Genomic DNA, 19,109 nt, shown 5'->3' on the forward strand with positions numbered 1-19,109 from the left:
TAGACCTATCCCAGGGGTGTCAAACTCAGTTCCTGGAGGGCCATAGCCCTAACCCTGCTCCAGCACACATATCATGTAGTTTTCAAATAAACCTAAATGATTAGATTAGCTGGATCAGGTGTGTTTAATTAGGGTTATATCTAAACTGTGCAGGACTGTGGCCCTCCAGGAACTGAGTTTGACACCCTTGGTCTGTCCCATTTTTGACTCCCTCCCACTGGTTAAAATGTAACTAAGTAATTTTTACTCTGAGTAAATTTTAAATGAGCTACTTTTTACTTTTACTTGAGTGGATTTTTTAGACTGGTACTTTTACTTGTACTTAAGTAAAATTTCATTAATGTAATGGTACTTTTACTTGAGTAGAATATTTTTGTACTCTTTCCACCTCTGCCCCTGCCACGCAAAGATTTTACCCCTACTGTAATCTTCGGGCTTGAAATGTAAACTGCACACCGTCTGATTTTTTAGTGCTTCAAGTGTTGTGTCCTCACCGAACTTAGGGTTATTGATAAGGTTAGCCCGTAGCCACTTTTTGCACAAGTCCGTATCTTTCGGGAATCTGTGAATACTTTTCCTTGTTCTTGAACAACATCCCGGTACTATGCAAGTGCACACCATTTTGTCACAAAAACATTAATTGGGTCGCAAAATAACTCTTCACAACAAATTGTGCCAAATAATTTACAATCGGTAGCGTAGAGGAGAGCTCAACTATAATCCACATTGATGGGCGGAGTAGTGGGAGTGGCCTGCGGAGCTGAGTATTACAATGCACTATGGGGATTGTTGTCTACAGTCCACAAGCTCTAAAAAGTTATTTTCTGCCTTTTATAGGCCCAGAAGGACCAAAATAAAAAAATGATACTATTCTACTACATATATGACCCACTTTCAATACACATTCATGTCTCCACGGGTGGAATGACCCTTTAACTCATCGTATTCAGTCTCTCTTCTAGATACGATATCTATTATGACCACTAGGGGTTGCTATGCGCTAAACCGCGTATGTCAGTTCATTCGAATCGGTTCTTTTTAAACAGTTCGTTTCAAATAACAGGTTAAAAAAACGAGTCAAGATGGATGTAGTAGTCCCGTGACGTAAAACGCTGAACGCTACTACATAATTAATTTACATTACTTGGTTTTTGTGCAGTTTGAAACTTGTTGAGTCAAGTTTTTATACGTGTTAATAAAACGGCCACACAAAAAAAATCTAAACATATTTCCAGTATTTCTTAAAATCTTTCGCCTTATTAATCAAAACCATTGTTCGCTCCAAATGTTTTACATTATATAAAGCATCAAAAGGACGATGAAGGCTTACGATGCTTTTGGAAAACGGTCCAGATCAGTTGTGGTCAGTGTACCTGTTCAACCGACTCATTAAAAGACTCGATTCCAAAGAACGGCTCATTAGAGAATCGGACGTCGCCACCGCGGGGCGTTGGAGAAAGGCGTCCTTTGAAAGCCCATTCAGCTGCACGGTCGCTTCGAGATGCACAACTAAGGAAGCTGGGAGATAAATTCTAATCATTTTAAGCATACACAAAAAGACACTCATTACAAAAAAATTTAAGAAAATGAAGTTCAAAATGGTGCGTCGGCGTAGCCGCTCGCAGGAGACAAGAAGCTGCGCAGTTGCTATAATCACGCGTCTCGATGTAAACAAGAGAGTGAATGTTGACAACTGGAAGTGCTGAGTAAGCCAGCGAATGTGATGCTACCACAAACCGGAGGTACGCTTATACTGATAAAAATAAAATGTCTTTATACCTAGATGTTAGGTGCGCGGGTGTTATCGATAATATTTTGATATATTTTCGTATAAGTTAATAAGCTTGTTAAAAAAGTAGCCTTTTTAGCAGGTTAGCCAGTCAGCTACTCTTCTGGGTGACGTCTGCTTTAATGCGGGGTTTTCTGTCTGTCAAATACCAGCCATGGTTTGTGTCATAATATTATTTTAAAAACATGTTTAAATAGTCTATTTTAAACAGGTCAATAAAAGTCTCGTCTGTCAAAATGATGGAACCCCAGGACAATATTGAGGAGGATGACACCGCATCATCATCACCGCCACCGCGATCTCTGCCCCGTCAGCGCGTCTCTCTGCAGAAGAGCAGCGTGTGTTCTCGATCCTACTTCATGGTGGTGATGGTTTTTTTCCACGTTTATATAATCAATGTCATTGCACTTCTGCTCTATGTTCATTATAATAACGGCTCTAACGCGATAACTGCAAACCGGGATTTTACAAGCAAAGACAACAGTCATAAAGTGACCGGAGCGTCTAATCCGCAGACCCCTGCAGACTCGGACTTCCCTCGAAATATGCATCTTCCTCGCATTGAAGGAATACGGGTAAAGAGTATAAGATGGTTCGGAGCTCTGTGAGTACGGTCATGTTTTTTGATCTTCATAAAACTATAAAGTCTTTTTCATTTTTAGGTGGGCCATGTCCAAAAAGTGTCACTGGTGCCAGGGAAAGTCCATGAGATGAAAACACTCAGTCTAAAGCCCCTTCTGTTTGGTAAGGACATGTAAAATAAAATCGTATTTCATGTTGTTCATAATCTGTATGATTTTCATTTCATGAAAGTTGATATTTAGCAGATGGTCCATATTTTACTTTTTTTTTTAAATAGAGCAATAGTTATATTCATCCATAGTTACTCTTACCTAGATAACTGTAAAGTTTTAAGTATCATTTTAATTTTAAGAGAACAGTGACGTCCACACCACAGTTATAACAATTATGTTATAAACAGTTATAAACATTTTATGGACCTTGACACTGTTATTTACTTGGCAGTCTATGGGACAGTCTCAAGCCTCCAGGTTTTCATATAATTCTCATTTTGGGGTGGAGTTAACCCTTTAACTGCAAGTGCATGCTTATGATAAACTAGATGTTTTTCATCCCATTGAATTGGATGCTTATGTAGTCAGTGTTGGGAAAGTTCACTTTCTACATGAACTAGTTCAAAGTTCAATTCACAAATTTTAAAATGAACTAGTTCAGTTCATAGTTCAAACTACAAAATTTTGAACTAAAGTTCACAGTTCCAAAAATGAACTAGTTCATAGTTCTTTTTTTCCATAAGTTGCAGCGAGCTATTATTTTTCAAAATTATTGGCACAGCCCATATAGAATCACAGACAGCAATTATTTTATCAGTTTTAACAATGAAGCTATGCGTCAGATTTCATCTTCATATCCAATTTTGAATCCTTATCCAACCAGGGTTTACATTAGCATTGAGAGGACAGCATTTCCCCATTGTTGCTTTAATGCTTTGTCTCCCATTCTCACCGACCTTCTCATAAACATCATAAAATTCTTTTAAATGATCATACGCCTTCTTGCTGCATGCTGCTGTCTTTTTTATTTATTTATTTTTTATTATTTCCAACATTGTACATGTAATAATACAATATAAACAAATATTTCACACTCACATATAATACTCATTATGTATTACTTAAAAGGAAGGGAAAAAAAATAAAACAAAATAGAAACAGAAAGAGGTATAGCCTACTTGTATAATCAAAATACAGAGGAGGAGTTTAAATCTTTGTAGATGTCCATAGTTCTGGTTGCTTTTCGGTTGGAAAGTCCTTGCAATGTTTCAAAGTAAATCTTCATGTCAGCCTTAAAATGGAAGATGTTGGGTATCCTTTCAGACCATTTACATTTGTGTATATAGAACTTACCAAGTAATATAATAAGATTTAACATAAAAATGTAACTCTTTTCTATATTTGTCATAATAAAAAATAACATCTCTTTTCTCTATGTGAATTTTAAATCCACTTAACCTATTAAATAAAAATTCCACATCAATCCAAAAGAATTTAACATAGATACATTCAAAGAAAAGATGCAAAATAGTTTCAGTATCCTTTTTGCAAAATGCACAAGATTCAGGAAGGTCATTTTTATATCTTTTTAGGAACTGGTTTGTTGGATATATTTTCTGTATAATTTTAAAGTATATTTCATAAACTTTATTATTGATACAATATTTGTTATTATAAGTCCAAATCAATCTCCAATTAATATTTTCAAAATGGTCATTCCAAAAGTATTTATTTCGAGGTGTTGCAGGGCAATGAATTAGGCATCTGAAAAATGTATTATTAAGTTGGCTTGAGAGAGCCAACTTACTGAAATCCGTCTTAAACTTATTATTATTATTCTTCTTTTTCTGAGACTAAAACTTCTGACTCTAACTCCTCCTAGAGCTTTAACTCTACAGACTCCAAACTCAGCCCAGCTCTTCAGACTGATCTCCCCGGGTGTGCTATATCTTTTCTAACTGATCGGACTTACGGTTTTCCTAAAAATTAAGATTAAAAATCATAAAAACTCCCATAGACTTGCATTGAAAAGCCTCTGCTCATCTGAACATTCCGTCAAACTCCAACTGTCAAAAATTCAGATCTAAACAAACTGAAGCCCAGTAGACTCAATCAGACTTACCTTCTATGTACTATTACTAACCCATTCAAACTCATTCAAACTCATCTATCTATCTATCTATCTATCTATCTATCTATCTATCTATCTATCTATCTATCTATCTATCTATCTATCTATCTATCTATCTATCATCTGACTGTTTCTAATCTATCTATCTATCTATCTATCTATCTATCTATCTATCTATCTATCTATCTATAATCTGACTGTTTCTATCTATCTATCTATCTATCTATCTATCTATCTATCTATCTATAATCTGACTGTTTCTATCTATCTATCTATCTATCTATCTATCTATCTATCTATCTATCTATCTATCTATCTATCTATCTATCTATCTATCTATCTATAATCTGACTGTTTCTTATCTATCTATCTATCTATCTATCTATCTATCTATCTATCTATCTATCTATCTATCTATCTATCTATCTATCTATCTATAATCTGACTGTTTCTATCTATCTATCTATCTATCTATCTATCTATCTATCTATCTATCTATCTATCTATCTATCTATCTATCTATCTATCTATCTATCTATCTATCTTCATAGCAACACTCTAGCAACTATCCAAGCCAACCTAGCAACCACTCAGGGTACCCTAGCAACCGCATAGCAACACTCTAGCAACAATCCCAGGTACCCTAGCAACCGCATGGCAACACCCTAGCAACCACTATGGGTTCCCTAGCAACCGCACGGCAACACCTTAGCAACCACTCCGGGTACCCTAGCAGCTGCATAGCAATTAATAAACTTTTTAACTTAATTTAAAATTTAATTTTAAACTTTTTAAACTTTCTGGCCAGGCTTTCTCAAGCCAACTTAAAGTTTGTCTTGACGAACTTTTTTATCTAGTTACATTTCCTATCTTTAATATCAACACCATTTAGCAAAACCTGTTTTTTAAACATTGATTGCCTAAAAGGTTCACTACTACCTCGCAACTACATGCTGCTGTCGTTTGCTGTTTTTTTTTTTTGATGACGCGTCACGCAGGCGGCGGACGGCGGTGCGACACTGGTGGCTGGTGTTGCCAGATTGGGTGTTTTTCCGCTACATATTAATACCCGTTTACGGTGTGTTTTAGCCGGGTTTTCGCCTGGAAGGCTCTATAGTAATCTGGCACCCTATTGAACGAAGTTAACGTGAGAGAGCGTGCCGTTCACAGACACCAGAATGAACGAGTTCACAGGAACGTTCATCAGGCATTAATACAGCACGTTCAGTTCACGTTCACCCAAAATATGAACGAGTTCATGAACGAGTTCCTTCGCCCCTGCGTAAAACAATTAAATGTAATACTTTACATCCACAAAAATGCATTGATTTCATTAATAAAAATGTTTCCCAGTATGCTCAAACATGAATGAAAATCATGTATGAAGGGGTATTTTGAGGTCATTACTATTTTTGGGTGACACGTTGAAATGAAAACATCTTGGGTTACTTATGTAACCATGGTTCCCTGAGTAGGGAACGACCCACTTAATCCTCTAGGGTTCGCTATGGGGAAACGCTTCGTAGTGACCCGTGTCTGAAGCATACATTGAAAAACACCAACAACACATTGGCCGGCCACGGTCCATGATGTCACTACCGGTGTGACTATAGTATAAATAAGGGCCAGGAGAACATGTCATCCACTTCTTCATCTGAAGCTTGCCTCCGAAGCATGGCAGGAAGCTAGAGGATGCAGTGTCTCGTTCCCTACTCAGGGAACCATGGTTACATAAGTAACCTGAGACATTCTCTTTCAAGGGAACTTCCAACATATATATGCGTGCCGCATTTAATGCACGAGACAAAGCCAACACATATGTTGTCACTCCCCACGACTAGTTTAAAATGTTTCCATACCTCCGATTTCCTCCAAGCTTGCTCAAAGTTAATTCTCCTGTTTTAATTTTTTTCTTTGCTTCTTCAAGCTCCATGTTGCACTTAATCTACTGAATAGTACAGCAGGTGTGATGCGAGACTGCGAGTGGTCGAGACGCTGTGCATGACACGTGACGTGCTTTATCAAGGGCCCGACCTGGCCCGAGGACGGTGGCGGGAAATATTGGCCCGACCCGGCCCGCAGAGAATCTAAGCTCTATGCTGAGGGGAGTGCAGGCCAGAACCATGGCAAGCACTAAGTACCAACTCTTACCAATTGAGAGAGAGATAACGTTGCCCCAGGATGTTAGACGGCTGTCCATGACATTAGCCACATTTCCACTGTTGGGCCAGTGCAAGCCAGGGCTTAAAACGGGCTGGGCAGGGCTAATAGCCCGAGGCCAGAATAGCGCAGGGTTTCCACAGTCGAGCCAGAAGCTCTGCTGCGCGTCACTAAAACACGCCCTTTACACGCCTCTCAGGAACAACGTCACTCACGAAATGCCTTCATTTCACCAACAAAGAGAAGTTATCAGAAAACTAAGAAATAAGTCACTGGAACATGCGCGATCACACACAAACATGATAAAAGCTCCCATTTGTTTGCTTGCTTTGGTAAATATTCAAATTCAAAGGCATCAATGTTTTACTATAGTAGAATAAGTGATACATTGATCGTAATTAATTAATTTATTAGGACTCAGAATTAATCGCACAGAAATAAATTTATTTCTATTTTATTTATTTATTTTCTAACGCTTATGAAAATAGCCTGCTTATTCAGTCAAGTCTGTTTCTATTTATTTGTAGCCAAAGTGGCCTATACGTCACATTTAGAATGAATGATAATATCTCCTGAACATAAAACTTTTATTTTATTTTATTATTTTTTTATGATAGGCTATGTGGAGCTAAACTCTCGAGACGAGACTTATAACAGATAATATAAGTTACTAAATAATTACACGATTGTGATAGAGAATAATAAGCTGACATCTATGGAAGCAGATTAGTCTCAAATATAATTCACGCAAAAAACACGATTCACACATGCGTAGACAATTTCACATGCATGAAACCTAATTCACGTACACACAAAAAAAATTCACGTGCATGAAAAAAAAATATATTCACAAAAAGCAATTCACAAGCGCAAAATAAAATTATATATTTATAAAATACATTTCACAAATGCAAAAAACTATTTGTAGATATACAACTGTGCACAAAAACCTTTGAATGTTTAAAATGTATGAGTCGTCATTTACTACGAATCCACTCGGATTTGTGTGTGTGTGTTTTTGAGACTTTCCTGGCAGAGCTCTCTTCCCACGTGGGTCTGTCGTACTCTTTAGCCAATCAGATGCGAGCTTACCATTCAACCAATCATATCATAAGCCACTGAGTGCATTCAAGGAGCATGATTCTGCGCACCTTTAGCGCAATATGGATTAATTAGAACGGAAATTAAGCCTTTACATCAGTAATCCAGCATGGCGAATGAAGATTGAAGAATGAAGATGCTGTCTTCAACGCACTGTTCTTCTTTTATGTACTGCAGGCTAATATGAGTGCCAACTCGTTTCATTCATTCCATAATATATATTATAAATATGCTTAACTGGCTGAAATCAGAGAAACTGTCAAGTCGGACATCTTAAAGTTGTTAGTCAGGAGGAGAGGGGCCAAGAGAGATCCTCATTTTTATTTTATATATTTCGGAGCTTATTCTCTTTAATGATGTGGATCGTTTGTAACTTCATTGCAATTTAATTAAATGTACTGTCGTTCTAATTTCCATAACCGTTATGTTATGCAGCGGTTCCCAAACTTTTTTTCCTGTGCTCCCCCTTCTATGTCCCAACTGGGTTGGTAAAAAAAAACGCAACAAAGCTGTCTTTTATCGCCATATAAAGAGTCATTCAAAAGTTACTCATTTAACGAACACATACAAGCGCCCACTTTGGCAGAATTCAATCAACAGCCATTAGTTCGGTAAAATTGAGCATCATAATGGACAAATTTGTTTTTAAGGGAGAAAAAAAAGAAATGTGAAAAATGCCAGCGAATGAACACGTAGAAAAAATAATAGTCGCAGTCTCAGTAGTGAAGGAGAGTGCTGGATTTTCGGTTTGCCCCGCATTTTACTTGAAGTTCAGGCAAATGGGAACACCATATATTACATAGCAATCATCCTTAATTGAAGAAATGTGGCAAAACATCTCTGGAGAGAACCTTATATTATTAAATTCGAATGTGCTTTCCATATTTGGATCAACATAGGCTACATTTGTGAACACACATTTTCTGCAATGTCAAGTCATGCTCCCGTGCGCATCTTATAGACTGCATCTTAAGCCATATGTTAAACTTTCCGCGTCCGCGGGGAGTCCGTTATGGACCGCTTGGTAGGCGTGACGTAATCATCGTCATGGGAGAGTATGTGCGGAGGATCTGAGAGGACGAACGCGTACCTCCCATTTTTTTTATGACCGCACGGACAGGTGCGCGTGGTCAGTAGGCTTCAAAAGCACAATTGCACATGTAGAGGCAGTGTGAAGAAGCCAATTGCTACTCGAACCTGTGCAATCCGCTTGCACTTGGACTTGGACCATAGTGCGGCCCAGTGGAAAAAAAGGTTGAGAACCACTATAACATATATAGTTACAAATTAAACAACGTTTCTAAATATGTGATGATGTTTATCTTGATCGAACTACATTGCTTCAACGTAGTGGTTAACAATGACTAGGCTACATGTTTTAAAATGTATTACTGAAAGAAAGTACACACTGACCTAACAGACATCAATTTATAAAACAAGATTATTTAGAATTATAATTTCACAACTCTCAAAATGTTACTTTTGTCTTTACAGGTCTTTCTTTTTACTATCCTGATTGCAGTTTAATTTATAATGTAACTGTCCTGTTACAACTGTATTTTTTTCTAACTAGTTTTCTAACTAGAAAAACTGTCTTGATTGAATGTGTAAACGATAAAATGTGTAAACTCAGACTTTTATGAAATAAACTAAACTCTTACCCGTGCTTCCCGTTCTTCATTCGCCATTCTGGATTACTGATGTAAAGGCTTAATTTCCGTTCTAATTAATCCATATTGCGCTAAAGGTGAGCAGAATCGTGCTCCTTGAATGCACTCAGTGGCTTATGATATGATTGGTTGAATGGTAAGCTCGCATCTGATTGGCTAAAGAGTACGACAGACCCACGTGGGAAGAGAGCTCTGCCAGGAAAGTCTCAAAACACACACACACAAATCCGAGTGGATTCGTAGTAAATGACGATTCGTACATTCAGACACTCATACATTTTAAACATTCAAAGGTTTTTTTGCACAGTTGTATATCTACAAATAGTTTTTTGCATTTGTGAAATGTATTTTATAAATATATAATTTTATTTTGCGCTTGTGAATTGCTTTTTGTGAATATATTTTTTTTTCACGCACGTGAATTTTTTTTGTGTGTACGTGAATTAGGTTTCATGCATGTGAAATTGTCTACGCATGTGTGATTGTGTTTTTTGCGTGAATTATATTTGAGACTAATCTGCTTCTATAGACATCTGATTTCCTCAAACGGTCATATTTACCATGTTTATTATGGTAATGTTAATGCCCAGCGTGCATAGTCTTTTGCATCATTTATAAATATTTCTGCCTTGTATGGTGATTGTAATTCACATCGGATCAAGTTATTGCAAACACTCCTGCTGACTGAAAGTGAGTTTTGAGCTCAACTTATTTAAAAAAGTGTTTAATGCTGGTGTTATAGAAATGATCCGCAGCGCAGACTCTATATTTTTATAAAAGCTCCCGAACAAAAATCATTATAATATTTTGATGATAGGCTATGCTACGTGGAGCTAAAGTGTCGAGACAAGACGACAGATAAATATGTTGCTAAATAAAAGTGATAAATAAAAGTAAAAGTGGTTGCATTTACCATGTTTACTATGGTAACGTTAATGTTTATCATGCATAGTCTTTTACATCGCTTATAAATATTTCTGCCTTGTTTATTGATTATAATCCACATCGGATCAAGTTATTTCAATCACTCACTGCTGACTAAGAGTGAGTTTTGATCTCAAATTATTTTAAAAAGTCTTTAATACTGGTGTTAAAGCTGTTATCTTTCTGAAATGATCCGCGGCTGACGCTCTCCAGACGCGGAGAAACTCTGCCTTTGTTCATAACCCCTCCTCTAGCCCCAGCTAGCCCACTTTGGCCCAAGGTTTTCGGCGGGCCAAAAAACCCTGGCCGTTGGCCCCGAGGAAGCCCCGGTGAGGCACGATCAAGCCCCGGAAGTGACATTGGAAACGCGACTGGCCCTGGCACGCACTAGCATGCCCGGTTTAAGCTCGCCAGTGGAAACGCGGCTATTATCCCTTATGGCCAAAGGCCTAGGCTACATAGCCAAACTTACCTGTTAGGGGGCCTGATGATCAAGAAGGCTCCCACAGAAGCCTATGACCTGCTGCATGATTTAGGAAGCATGAAGCCAAAACCAGGGCTATCATACTGGCTGGAAAAAATATCGATGAGTGAAGTAACACTGCAAGTCGAGCACCCAGTTTCTGAATCCAGCCAGGGTGGGTGCTCACAAAGGACCTACCTTAGAAAGGACAGAAACCCACAGGTCCCAGAAAAACACTGCAAATAAATCTCACAGAAGGATTCAACACACCAGCACATTATATATTAAATATTATTATATATATATATATATATATATATATATATATTAGGGGTGTAACAGTTCACAAAATTCATGGTTTGGTTCGATACAATACACTGGTGTCACGGTTCGGTACGGTACGGTTCGGTACGTTTTAGATACAGCAAAAAGAAAAAATTGGCAGATAAATTTCCTTGATTTTTAAAAAATGTTTTATTTATTAAAACTAACAAAGTATTATTATTTTTTTTTACATTGAACAATGATGGAGCTATTCTTTACCCATCTTCTATGGTGTTTTCTTAGCAGCATACTGTATAAAACAAAAAAATGAAAATGTTATATTAGTTATGAACAAATATGTAACTTTTTATATGGAACTCTATGACTCTTTATATTGAGTGTGTTTTTACTCAATTGGTTCTCTATAGGGCTTATGTTTTTTGGAACAAAGCAGGAATTATGGTCTGTCTGAAATGGGCTCGTGGCGTCTCTGCTGCGTGCCAGAAGCGTGGCGGATGCTTCGCGTTTTCTGTGTCTTTACACACCAGAAGCGTGCCTGACGCGGCGCTGGCGCGCTGCTGCTGCTGTAGGTGACATAGAGGGAGACCGCCGACAGACCAGGCTCTTGTCTTCATGACAACAATATCAACTTTTTTTTACACACCTACACCTACGCCTACTGATAAAGAACACCGTCAACAGTATTGATGGGAAAATAGACAGGTGCAATATTTAAAAATCGATAATTATTTATTTATTTTTTAAATTACATTTATATCTGAATTTATATCAACCTACAGACTTTCAAATATCAAAATGTCATGAATTAATATGTATTTGTGTACAAAATGACATATAAACATATTTTCCTATTATATTTTGCCTGGAAACGCTTCCAACACGCGCGCGTGTTGCGGTAAAAATAGGCGTCGGTTCTATTTCTAGCATGCACGCGTTTTCCACGCGGCTCGAGCCGCGCCTGAGACGCGCGTCTCACGCAGGCAGTCTGCAAGCTCTAACCTGTTAACATGGGAGCCGAATTAAAAACCGCCACGCCACGCGGCTGAGACGCTTGCGCCACGCATCCAGTGTGTCGCCGGCCTTAGGCGCTCGCTCACTCAGTACGCGCTGAAAGCTCGTTGCTAATGCGTTTAACAGACCAGAAATAGAAGATCCTCCAATAACCAACAGGTCTGGTGTTTGGGTGCACTTTGGATTCCCTGTAAGCTATAATGGTGATGATAGAATGAATGGTAAATAGTAAGGTCTCATATCCTTGGTTATAACGTAAATGTAGCCTACCAATCGCCGTGGTGATGTCTTTTGCCCTGTTTGAATCCGTTGGAAATGTCTGTCTAAATGCTGCGGGGATAGTTTGTTGCGTGTATGTTTCTCCTTTTTTCCGTCTTTTCCCAGATACTGACACACTAAGGTGATGTCGGCGTAAATGAGTTGACATGTTTCAAGTATTCCCGCTGGTGTTTTTTTTTTTTTATTCCCGCTGGTGTACCCTAGATGCGACATATCGGTTTTTTTTATCCACCACTCTCTTGCCATCACCATTATAGCTTAGGCTACAGGGAATCCAAAGTGCACCCAAACACCAGACCTGTTGGTTATTGGAGGATCTTCTATTTCTGGTTTGTTAAACGCATTGGCCATTTTGCAACAAGCCTTCAGCGCGTATTACTGAGTGAGCGAGCGCCTGACTGAGTAGCCTAACATAAACATATAAGTTGGTGTTTTTTTCTTCTTCGGGGGTGTCAGGGGCGTTGCCTGTTACGTCGTTTGGGTTATTGGGCTACCTTGTTGAACGCATATCATTATATTTCACAATTTTTTTTCTTTTCCAAATATAATTAATTAGTCCAACGAACCGTTCGGTCCATAATGCGTACCGCGTACCGAACCTGAAAGCCTCGTACCGAACGGTTCAATACGAATACGCGTATCGTTACACCCCTAATATATATATATAATACTCACCTACCATTGCAAGGGCGTAGATTTGGTTTGAACATTGGGGGGGTTGAATGTTGTATGCTGCCCGTTATTTTTTTCTAAAAAAATTTTTTTTATGTGTATTGTTATTGGATAATTTATTTCTTCCTATCTATCTATCTATCTATCTATCTATCTATCTATCTATCTATCTATCTATCTATCTATCTATCTATCTATCTATCTATCTATCTATCTATCTGGCAACATGCTTTAACTGATTACAAATTCAACATATACAAATATGAAAGAGACAACATTTAGACATTTATTTTAAGATTTTTACATTCCACCTTAATGCATTTTAATTTTTTTTCTAAAGGGAAACACATCTTTAAAACATTAAAGGCATTAATGTATAGCCTGACTTTACAAAGCTGCTGTTTTTCTATACTGTTTCGTATTTTATTTTATTGATTGAATGGCATCTTCTTTACCTGATCACCTGCTCCTCCTCTCCCTCTGCTGACTTTTCTACCCTGCTGCTATATTTACCTCGAATCTGTTATAAAAACATGTTAAGAGATTATACACCTCATAACGTTATGAAATTTGTGTATAATCATCATTCATAAAATTCTAACATAGTAGAGATTATCAAAAGAAAGTAATTAAGTATTGAAACCGCCAGTAGGCGGCAGTGTTTCATTGTTTTAATGAGTTAGCCACTTAAATCGTTAATTCATCCAATTCGTTCAAAAGTCAGATTAATTTAGTAATAAAACAAACACCGATGTGAATACTTTTGTCGTTGATAATTACAGACACTATTGAAAAATATACTAGCAAAACAGACAGCTGCTTTGGTAACTTGTTATACTGATAGTTATAGTTAAATACATTGCAATGGATTAGCTAGCTAAAATATATGTGGTGTGAACTAACTATTACACAATATTCTCATACCTCATTCTCAGTAGGCTACATGCTTTTTATTTTCTTTTTTTTGCATCCCTCTCTGACCAGCAGTTAAATATAGTCCGCTGTGCAGCGCTTAACATTAACCATGTGCTCTCCCATTCAAACGCCACTCGCTTGTTTTGGTGAAAGTGCGACTTATTGGTTGGGCGTTACCAATCGGTTCAATGGAGGGGGAGTATTTTTTGTCTGATTTATTATGACATACTCATATTTGATTAAGAACAAAATTATTTTTACAAAATAAATGAATTCTATTTTTTCATATTATATTTTTCATTTGATCTACTGTGATTTTCATGTTGAAATATTGGGGGGGTTGTAACTGATGGATTTGAATATTGGGGGGGTTACCTCCCCCCCATCCCCCCCACAAACTACGCCTCTGCACCATTGTTCCCGTGCTGGAGCCCCGATCAAGAGGCGACCCAAAGAAGCCTCTAGTCTGGACCATCAGTAAGGTGGTCACTATGAAGCCATAGAACCAACCAAAACATCATAGGTCCAGCATAGGAGACTGTAATGCAGGAAGTTCCCACCTAATCTCAGTCAGGTGAAGAGCTGGTGGTTATAGGGGAATGAGGAAGGGGAAGACAAGGGCAGATGTAAAACCCCCAAAGGGAGTGAGTAAATAGTATCACTCTGATCTGGACTCTGTATGGAGATCAGTGGAAGGCTCACCTGAGCTGGAAAGTGAAAGTGACATGACATACAGCCAAGTGTGGTGACCCATACTCAGAATTCGTGCTGTGCATTTAACCCATTCAAAGTGCACCCACACAGCAGTGAACACACACACCATGAACACACACCCGGAGCAGTGGGCAGCCATTTATGCTGCCGCGCCCGGGGAGCAGTTAGAGGTTCGGTGTCTTGCTCAAGTCATGGTATTGCCGGCCCGAGACTCAAACCCGCAACCTTAGGGTTAGGAATCAAACTCTCTAACCACTAGGCCATGACTTCCCCAAACTACAGTACATAGCGGCTTAGTTCATAGAACATATGGTCAGAAAGATAACACAATCGAGACGACCTCACAGCATCACTTTCTTAGCCCGATTCCACGGCAAGTCCAGCCTCGCCATGGCGCGATCCATAACCTCCAACAGCTTGTCATACGCAGGGCAGGAGGATTAGGAAGGCACAGCCTCAGCTTCTTCGCTGTCCTCAGACTTCTGCTCGGAACCCAGCAGAGCTCTGGCTCCTGGATCAGACAATGTTAGAGAAATAACATCATCCTCCAGCGGCTCTTTCTAATCCACAGCCGATGAGCATGAGAGGGAAAGCCCCTCTTTAAACTCATCGTCCAGATCCACCTGCGATCCCCACGAGCTCATTCTCCTCTGTGCCATTGTGTTGTTGATGTTTTTCAATGTATGCTTCAGACATGGGTCACAACAGGCATTTCCCCATAGGGACCTCTAGAGGACGCAGTTCGAAGTTCTCTTTAAAGGGAACTTAAGTTCCTTGTTGAGGCATGCATTGTTTGTTGTCTAAGTTTTTGTGTTTGTTGATTTCTTCATCTGCATGAAACATAATTCTGGCTGTGTTTGTGTGTCCGTTTACTGCAGAGATCCCTGAGTTTCTGTCTGAGGAGGAGTGTGGTGTAGTTGTGCGTCTGGCTCAGCTTAAGGGTTTGATGGAGAGTCAGGTTATGGTCCCTGAAGGTCAAGAGGAACTTAACCAGCAGCTCAATCTCAGTCCTGAGGAAATCTTCAATTTCCTTGACCTCAACCAAGATGGCCAGTTGCAACCACATGAGGTCTGTTGGCAATGTCTGTTGAGCCTTGGTTTTGCAGTTTGGCAAGGCTGAGAAAATGTAATGTGTTGATATATATTACGTTTATCTCTGTTTGTGTTTGTTCATTTACTTTGTGTAATCTCTAACTTGATTGCTGTATTTTCTGGTGTAGATATTGACACACTCTCGAGTGAGAGATGGAATCTGGTTAACTTCTGAGAACCTTAAGGAAATCTATGATGGCCTAAAGGTTGATCAGGATGGAAATGGTAAATAGTGAAGCTTGAAATCTTATTTGAACTTTGCAGCTTAACTGTAGATATCCAATAAAAGGACACTCAAAAGATACAAAAATCATAGATCACCAATGCTTGCTATATTTGAGTGCCCATATGTAAGTTTTGAGTATATGTCTCTTTTGATCAGGTCTCTTAAATTTAGAGGAGTTTAGGCATCTGAAAAGTGATGCTTTTCAGCGTTTTCTGCTAAAGCGTGGGGTGGAGAGGAGCCAGCTGGTGAGGAACAGCAGACACACCTGGCTCTACCAGGGTCAGGGAGCACATCAGGTTCTTCAAGACCTCCGCAAAAGGTGTCCACCAGTTTCATTATTTTCTCACTTATTGTTCACATATCAGGTTGCTGATATACAGCTTTTCAAAATCCGCTTATGTGCTTTCTTCATGTATCTCCTTCCATCCATCCTTCTCAGTTTGTATTGATCTCTTTCTGTCTTTCAAGAGTCACTCGTTTAACACGACTACCATCCTCACTGGTGGAGTTAAGTGAACCTCTACAGGTGGTGCGTTATGAGCAGGGTGGCCATTACCACGCTCATCATGACAGTGGGCCAGTGTACCCTGAAACAGCCTGCACACACACTCACCTCGCTGCCAATACAACCTCCCCATTTCAGACGTCCTGCAGGTACCCCTTATTTAAGAGATTAATATTTTACGTGTAATCATACAATGGAATAAATAATATATAAGCATTATCACACAAACAAAAATGTATATACAAAAACATTATGCTTATATCATGTAACGTTAATATGTTTTTTTGCAGGTATATCACAGTTCTGTTTTACCTTAATAATGTAGAAGAAGGGGGGGAGACCACCTTTCCAGTGGCAGATAATAGGACTTATGAAGAAGCGGTGTGTCCTATTGAATAAAGCATCTTTACATGTCTATTTGTGACTCAAATGCAAGAATTGTGCAACAGACGATAATTGGGTGCATGTCTCTGTGTGTTTCCCAGTCACTGATACAGAATGATGTGGATCTGTTGGACACCAGGAAACATTGTGATAAAGGCAACCTGAGAGTGAAGCCCATTAAGGGGACGGCAGTTTTCTGGTACAACTATCTCTCCGATGGTAGAGGTAACTGATATAACTTATCGGCTGTTTTGGAATGTATTGTTTTATTGTTAAAATAATTTTCAGTAATAGAAATAAAGCTGAATTAAAATATTAATATTAGGGGAGAAACAGCTGAAAATTATAAATGAGCTGAAGCTCTAAAACTATAAAAAATAAGCTATATAGACATATTTAATAATTAGTTAATAAAAAAATGACAAAAGCACATAAAAATGACAAAATTTTTAATTAAAAAAATTAAAGCTAATTCATAATATGAATAAATATTAAAATAAATACACAATAAATACTAAAATAACACTGTTTTGGTATAAAGTTAAGTGAAACATAATGGTAGTGTAATATAAATCTATTGTTAGTTATCCATAAATGCTATCTGCCTGATCATTGTTTGATACAAAACGTCATGTTGTGATATAAAAATGTTACTGAAAGGTGTTACTCAGCTTAACTGAATTATGAATTTGTGATAAATGAAAAACATTTAGTACTGTAGATACAGCAGAGTACAGAAGCACAACTTTTCTAATTTAACTTATTTTTCCATTACAAATTGTATTATTACCACATCTTGAGTATAAAATTACATTTTAGAAAAGTCTTTGCTCCCATTTTCTTTAATGATAGCAGCATTCAAGCTGGTATGAACTCCAGAGAACATCTTGTGGAGTTACATTTGGTCAAAAATTTCTTGATTAAAATTTCTTCATAAACACTTTTTAATTGACCCCACAGTGATAAGTGACTGTGATCTAGAAAATGTTGTTCATTATCTTGCTGCGCTGTGCTGCCCTCTGTAGGTTGGGTTGGTGAACAGGACGAGTATTCTCTTCATGGTGGCTGTGTGGTGACACGAGGGACTAAGTGGGTTGCCAATAACTGGATCAATGTCGATCCAGACTACCAACGGCAGGCACGCTACCAACAGTTTGTTTCTCAACAACAAGAGACACAAGAGCAAGAAGAACTAATTTCAGAAATGAACTCAGACCAGCACATAGAAAGACACCAAGATCTATAAACACATACATAAATGCAGGTACAACACTGCACACATATACACATTCACTTCTGTGTTATAATCTATATCTAGTCATTCACTTCCTCTTTCACACACACACATCCAGACACACAGTTCATTGCCTCTGCATCACTCATACACCCTGAAGCACTGACCTTGTACCAACAAACACAAAAATACACTCGTCCTTTGTACTGTTTGTTTGGTTCGCTCTTCCCTACATACACACTGTTGCACACTGTAGAAATGTAGCCCTACCAACATTTCCTCATTTTCAGAACTGAATGAGCTTTACTCAGCCTCCAGCGGTCCCAGTGATGGAGCTGGAACTTTTGTTGGGTTGGATTCAGGGATAAGCAGCCTGAGATTTATGCAATTGTGAAAGACAATGCTACTGTTACTAATGTAGATATCTGAAGGCATTATTATTTATTTTTTCATGGGAATGCAGCCATATATCGACAACTCTGTTTACATACAGAATGACACTCTACTGTAACTTTCAAAGGCCGTACACACCATAGCTAATTCTTAAGGCAGTGATAGTAAATAGAAGTGCATACGAGATGTGTAGCTCTTCCCTGTACATGTTTTGACTTGGTAATTTGGTGACTTGCAGCATATAAATCAACATCAGAGTAAAAGCAAACTTCACAAATGCTGGAGGATGTAATGTGTACTGGCCAAGGAGTGTGGAAATTTTTTTATGTTATTGCTTTATACTGAAGTGACATTTACACTGACAAATAAATCACTGAAAGGAAAGTTATATGCAGGGACACTCAGTATTGACTAGTTCTGTCAGTGGACTACAGGTTAGTTTAATTATAACCATTAAAAGAAAAATTATTAAGTTTTAATCTATGTAACATCTAGTCAGCCTCCATCTCTGCCAGGATGTTTCTTACACTTATTTCCTCTCAGATTTTCCTGAAAAGAAGCATGTAAAAGTTGCACAATCTTTGAT

At 38.3% G+C, this 19,109-nt stretch overlaps 1 protein-coding gene across 1 annotated transcript; it reads left to right on the forward strand.

The window, feature by feature from the left end:
- The first annotated feature begins 1,414 nt into the window (after positions 1 to 1,414).
- On the forward strand, positions 1,415 to 18,841 carry p4htmb (prolyl 4-hydroxylase, transmembrane b). Its single transcript, XM_059570754.1, has 10 exons — positions 1,415 to 1,742; positions 2,001 to 2,364; positions 2,452 to 2,533; positions 15,568 to 15,758; positions 15,910 to 16,006; positions 16,164 to 16,326; positions 16,476 to 16,661; positions 16,803 to 16,893; positions 16,998 to 17,121; positions 17,922 to 18,841. Exons 2-10 carry the CDS (start codon positions 2,026 to 2,028, stop codon positions 18,140 to 18,142), a joined length of 1,494 nt encoding a protein of 497 aa, XP_059426737.1. The 5' UTR covers positions 1,415 to 1,742; positions 2,001 to 2,025; the 3' UTR covers positions 18,143 to 18,841.
- The last annotated feature ends 268 nt before the right edge of the window (positions 18,842 to 19,109 follow it).

Source organism: Carassius carassius, chromosome 17, assembly GCF_963082965.1.
Source record: "Carassius carassius chromosome 17, fCarCar2.1, whole genome shotgun sequence".
In the NCBI taxonomy this organism is placed as follows: domain Eukaryota; kingdom Metazoa; phylum Chordata; class Actinopteri; order Cypriniformes; family Cyprinidae; genus Carassius; species Carassius carassius.

What these genes read in the sequence shown, in the direction of transcription:
- p4htmb (XM_059570754.1), top strand. Translation starts at nt 2,026, where the DNA reads ATGATGGAACCCCAGGACAATATTGAGGAGGATGACACCGCATCATCA. An exon ending in CTTCAAGACCTCCGCAAAAG is followed by an intron (nt 16,327 to 16,475) that starts GTGTCCACCAGT and finishes CTGTCTTTCAAG; the next exon opens with AGTCACTCGTTTAACACGAC. An exon ending in CCATTTCAGACGTCCTGCAG is followed by an intron (nt 16,662 to 16,802) that starts GTACCCCTTATT and finishes GTTTTTTTGCAG; the next exon opens with GTATATCACAGTTCTGTTTT.